Source organism: Silene latifolia, chromosome 10, assembly GCF_048544455.1.
Source record: "Silene latifolia isolate original U9 population chromosome 10, ASM4854445v1, whole genome shotgun sequence".
Taxonomy (NCBI): Eukaryota; Viridiplantae; Streptophyta; class Magnoliopsida; order Caryophyllales; family Caryophyllaceae; genus Silene; species Silene latifolia.
Window position 1 is genome coordinate 124,117,904 of NC_133535.1, and position 6,275 is coordinate 124,124,178.

Below are 6,275 nucleotides of genomic sequence, written 5' to 3' on the forward strand. Positions count from 1 at the left end.
TATCATACAAATGCGAAACCAAATAAAAGGTCAAACTTTATTAAACAAGAACATGTAAAATGTCACATAAGACAGAATTTCGACATTTGTCGAGTAACCTATCACCGTTACCTTTAGCCTCACGAATTCCGAGTAAAAACGTCCAAGGCACGAGCTTTACTTCAGTCTTCAACTAAAAAGGAGGAAAAACGAGTAGCATGGGTCACAAAACCGAGTTTGTCACGAATTGCCCATTTCGAAAATTTAACAAGAATAAGACTTTCTTACTTAGAAATGAGGAGGAGGAAGAGAGGAAGCCAATGGTGTAAAAATGGTGAAGTTTGGTTGAGAAATAAGGGAGGAAATGAAGTATCAAGGAAACGGAATGGGTTGTATTGTTGTTGCTGCTGTGTTGTTGTTATCCGCAGGAAGAAGAAGGAAAGAAATGAGGAGACAAAGGGGTAGTGGGACACGGTTTCAACCACAACAATATCTAATAATAATAATAATAATATATAGTATCAATGGGAGATATTTTAAAAGTGGAGTAGAGGTAGGTGAATGTGTTGTTGGTTTTTGATTGGTCCGGATTAAAGTAGGTACAACATGAAATGTGACGGTCTAAAGTTTAGACGGAAATTAAGACGGAGATTATTATTATTACTGTCACTATTATTATTATCCGACCAAAAATACGTATACATTTATTCTTATAAAAATTATGCCTCAAATATATAATTTAATAATACGTATTTTTATATAAATGAACTTTTATATATTACTTTTATAAAAATCGTGTTTGACATTAAATTAATTAAATTGAGAAATTCAAAAATATAAAATAAAGTAATCAAACGGTTTAATAAATTTTAAATGTCAAAATTGGAAATTCGCGGGTGTTACAATTATTATCTCCAAGAAGAATCATAACCAAGGGGATGAATCTTCGAGACACAATTCATCTACTATCTCTACAAGTAGATTCTTCTCCCATAAATTTCTACGTCCTTGAGGCGTAAGTGCGTTTTGTTGCAGGTAGTCCTCTGAAGCCCAATTGGTAAAGAGGAGAAAATAAGGTTTCGCTCATTAGACAAACTCAGATCGTCCCCTCAAGAAATCTATTCTGCTTGCTAACCCCATCCTTCCAGATCCCTTTTTTCTAGGATTTTGAGAGAGTATTCTCGATTTCTCTTTCATGTTTCTTTCTCTTGTATTTTAGCTACACTTTTCTTTTGATTGAGTGTTTCGGTCAATAATTTAGACTTTTTTTTCTTTTTTTGGGTATGTTTTACTCTTCTACTTTATCTTTTAATAATATTATAGCAATTCTCTCTCTTTCCATCCTAGTTATTGTGTATAAATTATATGTAAACATTTCATCGAGACATACGGAATATTAATTATAGGGCATGACCACATAAATGGTGGCTTAAAGAGGGTAAATGAGCTTCACTCATCTTACTTGGCCATTTTGGCCTTTCGGGTATGAGTTGCTTGATCCAAGTCATTTTTGGTGAGCGATTTAGAAAGATTTTACAAGTTTTAAAAAAGGTGTTTGTATATTTATATATATATATATATGTATATATCTAAAGGGGTGTTTTTCTACCAATGCGAATAAAACTAAATGTAATTTCAAATTATTTAAGGTTATTTCAGGCAGGTCATTTCACATCATGTCATTTTCAAGTCTAGTGGTATCAGGTCTGATAATTTGAAGTCGTGTCGATTACAAGTCCACCAAAGCCCATGTCAAGTTAAGGTTAAGTGTGGACAATTTTCGATTCATATCATATTCGATTATTCAATTACGGTTAACTTCGAGTAGTCTTGGATTAACCTTTTCAAATCGGTCATTTCAATCTGGTAGATTTTGTCATGAAGGGTCACACGATGACCCGCCTCCAACAATAAGAAGTTCAATAAATTACTTTTTTTTTTAAAAGGATAAAATTACTTAAATTTGTACAAAACATATGGGCTAATTTTATAAGATACTCCTAATAAACTATATTTATACCACACATATTCAAATATGTTTATAATTTTAATTAGGGTTTTTTGATAACTGCTACCACAAGTAACTCATTTTTTACCAACTGCTACTAATATAATTTTTTTTAAAAAACTGCTATCAAAATTATTGGTTCGGTTTAATACTAACTACCCAATGAGGTTAGGACGTAAATAGAGATAATCTCAGCCATCCATTTCAAATTCTAAACTTAAGTTCTATTTTTTCTACCTCTAATGCCCTTACCCCTCCTTATATGTTCCTAATTCATTCCTTCATTCCATTCATCTTCAATTTCACAATTTCAGTTCTCGTTCTCACTCACTCTCTCTTTTATTCATTTAAACTGATTCCACTTCATATTCTACGCTTTTTCATCATCAATTTCAGGTAATTTTAATATCTCATATTTTTTCTTCCTCCATTTGATATACCCATAGTATATTATCAAATTAGGGTTCTTAATTTTTTTTCGTTTTCTAGATTTGTAGCAATGTCGAATGGGGGCAATGGTGACAGAAATTTCAGGGCAATTAAGTGTCGTTGTGGGGTGCCAGTTTCTCTACTCAGGTCCTGGACACAAGACAACCCAGGGCGTAGGTTCCTCAAGGGTAAGTTTTCAAACCCAGAATTCAGTCGTGGGTGTGGATATTTTAGTTGGTATGATGAATTGCAAATGGAGTGGCAGAAAAATGCAATAAATCAGTTGATGTTGGAGAAGGATGTTCTGAAGGGTGAATTGATGATGAGTAAGGGTAAGGTTTCTCATCTGCAAGAGCGAAATAAGAAGCTTAGGGAAGCCAATATCCTACTAAGGCAAATTAAGGCATATGAAGATGTGAATGTGGACAATGAAGATACCGGGAGGAAAAGTTGCAGACCATTGTTCAGTTTGGTTGTTGTTGTTTGCCTCTTAGTTCTTGTATCTTAGTTCTTGTAATGAGCATTGTGTCTCAAATCTAAGCTTGTAAGAGGCATGGATAATGTATGTTAGTTGATAGGTTTTGTAGCTCAAATGATTTTCAAGTTCAACATTTGAGCCGTTTTCCCATGTATGATCTGAACCTATCAATGAAAATGTTCTCCATTTCTAATCCTAATCATGTACCTTATTTTTTTTCTAATGCATTTTGTTATACACTGCTGAAATTGACCATGAAAAAATTGATAAAAACTGACAGGTTAAATTCAAAAAAACTGTCAGAAATTGACAGGAAAATTTGATGAAATTTGACAGAATTTCACAACACACAACAATCAATCTTTTTTTGCATATCTCTAATCAGCAACATCAGCAACACCAACAGTAACACCAACAGACAAAAATTGACAGAAAGAATGAGTTGAACAAAGGGTCTTCAAATTACTTAAGAAAAGAAGAAAATGTCTTACAAACATAAGTTAAAGAACATTAAAGACTTTGACATAATTGTTCATCAAAATACAACACATTACTAATCCTCAAAACCTAGCTTTCTCCTTGGATTTCCAGCAGGTGGAGCATTAGATGGAGCATTGTTGACACTAGCCTGACTCTCTTGAAAAGGTTACGGCTGACTGATTGAAGGGCCAGATAGTCCTTGCACCACTGCAGCATCATGTGCCTTCTTGGCTTTCCTTCTTGCAACCCCCTCTCTCACCTTAGCACTCCAAGCTGATTTACTCTTTCCCCTTGTGACTGCCACCTTCTCCTTCACTGTTATCATGGGAGGATTCTTACAAGTCTTCATGTTATGGCCATTCATTCCACATTTGCTACAGGTCTTAGTCTGCTACAGTCTCTTGGTTTGTCCACTGCTCCCATCCCCTGATTCTCTTCTCCTCTTTTTCAGTTTAGGCCTTCCAGGTAGCTTCTTATATGGTGGTGGTGCAGGGGGTGTGAGGTCAACTTTCTCCCAGTCTCCATAACCAGGCATGGCTGCTATAGGGTGCTGAAAGGCTTTGAGATATGTCTCTTTGGTATAAAACTCATCAACATAGTCAAGCACCTCGTCCCTTTGCTCTCTTATGCAAAAAGTTGCATGTGGACATGGAATGCCAGTTAGCTGCCAACTCTTACAACTACATGTTTTTAAAGCCAGGTTCACAGCCTTCTTCTTCCCTCTATGATCAACCTAAAACTCACCACTGAAAGAGGGAATAGAGAAGCAGAATCTTGTTTCATTTTCCACCCACTTCAAATACTTTGTCACAAATGGCATCAATCTATCCACATAGCTTTGAATTCCCATCCTTTTCTCATAATGTCTCTTCATGACATATCTTCTTATCCATTCCATTAGACTGATGATAGGCTTATCTCTTGCAGGTTTTAAGACTGCATTTAAGGACTTACACATGTTATTCAACAACAGATTGGACTTGCTGGTTATTGGGAATGCATGTCTTGACCAGTTCTTGGGTGGTATTACATTCAGGTATGTATATGCATCAACATTCAGGAACTTGATTCCAGCCAACTCCCTTTTAAACTCAACCTCTGAAGTAGTTCTTGTTGCCCTTTAGAATGACTCCTTGAACAATCCACCAGGCCACTAAAGCTTAAAATTAGCCCATATATGCCTCACACAAAATCTAATTTCAGCCTTTGGAGTAACCCTATTCAAAGCCTCCAATAAACCCTGTTCACCCCATAAAATATATCAGTTCAAATGTTAAAGTGTATCAGTTCCTAGTATAACACGAAAAGGTATAAGATATATAAGAATGAGGGACATACCTTTTGCCTGTCTGACGTAATAGTCAGTCCTTCACCATCAACTTTCTCCAGATCTTCCATGAGTAGGGTCAAAAACCAAGTCCAGCTTTGACTATTTTCTACCTCTACCACAGCCCATACCACATGATATATGTTATTGTTAGCATCCATACTCACAGCAACTAAAATCATTCCTGGGTATGAGCCCTTAAGATGGCAACCATCAACCCTAATCACCGGCCTACAACCAGCCAAGAATCCAACTCTGCAAGCCTTAAAGCACACATACATCCTCTGAAAGATGGGGGGTGGATTTTCCACATTATCCACAACAACAATAACTGTGGAACCTGGATTATAGGTCCTCAATGCATTAGCATATTCCCACACCCTACCATATTCTTCAGCACCATCACCGTTTATCATCAATCTGTCCCTAGCCCTAGTTAACCAAGCCCGATGATAACTGATTTTGACCCCCAAAGTTCTTGCAACATTTTTCACAAAGTTATCCAATTCCTAACCAGGGTTTTCCCTCCACTCCTCAAGGTATTTCTCAGCCAAATACTCAGAATAAACCTTACTATTGACACCTTTAAATGAGCATTTGTGAGTCATATTCATTGACCTAATCACAATGAACTCCCTATTATTTATTCCAGTGGCATAAAACCTAAATGGACATAAATACTTTTTACAAACACACCTAATCTTACTTCTGGCCGTGTCCCGTGGGCATTTGCACTTGTATTTGCAATAAGTTGTCACCTTTGCTCCACCATTATGTAAAAAATAGTACTCATACCTGTTCCCAATAGCATGTGCTCTCAGAGCTTGCCTGAGTATATCAGCAGAAGAGAACTTCAATCCAACCTCTAAATGCACATTTTTCTTGAAATCAGTGTCAGGATTAAAGACTCTACCACCATCTCCCTCATCATCTAAACCCTCAAGACTTTTCAAATCATCAGACAACTCCAAATCTTCTTCTAATTCCTCTAGAAAGTCAGCATTGCTCTTGTTATTTCCTTCCTCCTCTTCTCTGCTTTCAAACAGATCTTCAGCTACAAAATCCTCCTCATCAGCCACAAAATCTGAATCTGCTAGGTCATACTCCTCATCACTTTCTTCACCCGAGGAATCAACCTCTTCTTCCTCTACCAACACCTTCTTTACAGTAGCCTTTTTATTTGAAACCTTGCCTTGTTTCTTGCCAACAACTTGCTTCTTACCCTTATTTTTAACAGCCACCTGCTTCTTACCACTGACCTGCTTCTTACCCTTGTTATTCACTTGCTTCTTACCCTTCTCACCACAAACAGATCGACCCACCTCAGAAACACCATTATAACCTCTACCAACATCAGGCTGCTCAACACCAGCTCCACCAACCTCAGGATGCTCAACACCAACTCCATCAACCTCACGCTCCTCAACAGCAGATCCACCAAGCTCAGGCTGCTCAATAAAAGATCCACCAACCTCAGGCTGCTCAACACCTGATCCACCAAGCTCAGGTCTTCTAAATGAGATTTTTGAAGGCTTTGGGTGAGTAACTTGTAATGCTGGTATGTCAAGGGGGGT

At 37.1% G+C, this 6,275-nt stretch overlaps 2 protein-coding genes across 2 annotated transcripts; one reads left to right on the plus strand and one right to left on the minus strand.

The window, feature by feature from the left end:
* Nucleotides 1-2,486: 2,486 nt before the first annotated feature.
* LOC141608151 (uncharacterized) lies at nucleotides 2,487-2,924 on the plus strand. The gene has a single exon (XM_074427510.1). It carries the CDS (start codon nucleotides 2,487-2,489, stop codon nucleotides 2,922-2,924), a length of 438 nt encoding a protein of 145 aa, XP_074283611.1.
* Nucleotides 2,925-3,765: 841 nt separating this feature from the next.
* On the minus strand, nucleotides 3,766-5,117 carry LOC141608152 (uncharacterized). Its single transcript, XM_074427512.1, has 3 exons — nucleotides 4,713-5,117; nucleotides 4,561-4,614; nucleotides 3,766-4,107 (listed from the first exon to the last, which is right to left on the minus strand). The coding sequence occupies exons 1-3, from the start codon at nucleotides 5,115-5,117 to the stop codon at nucleotides 3,766-3,768; spliced, it is 801 nt and encodes a 266-aa protein (XP_074283613.1).
* Nucleotides 5,118-6,275: the final 1,158 nt, after the last annotated feature.

Bases quoted from the DNA above. Each gene is read 5' to 3' on its own strand.
- LOC141608151 (XM_074427510.1), top strand. From the start codon at position 2,487: ATGTCGAATGGGGGCAATGGTGACAGAAATTTCAGGGCAATTAAGTGT.
- LOC141608152 (XM_074427512.1), bottom strand. From the start codon at position 5,117: ATGATAAACGGTGATGGTGCTGAAGAATATGGTAGGGTGTGGGAATAT. The intron at 4,615-4,712 runs GTATGTCCCTCA...TGGGGTGAACAG, and splicing joins TTACGTCAGACAGGCAAAAG to GGTTTATTGGAGGCTTTGAA. The intron at 4,108-4,560 runs GTGAGGCATATA...GGTGAGTTTTAG, and splicing joins AGGCTGAAATTAGATTTTGT to GTTGATCATAGAGGGAAGAA.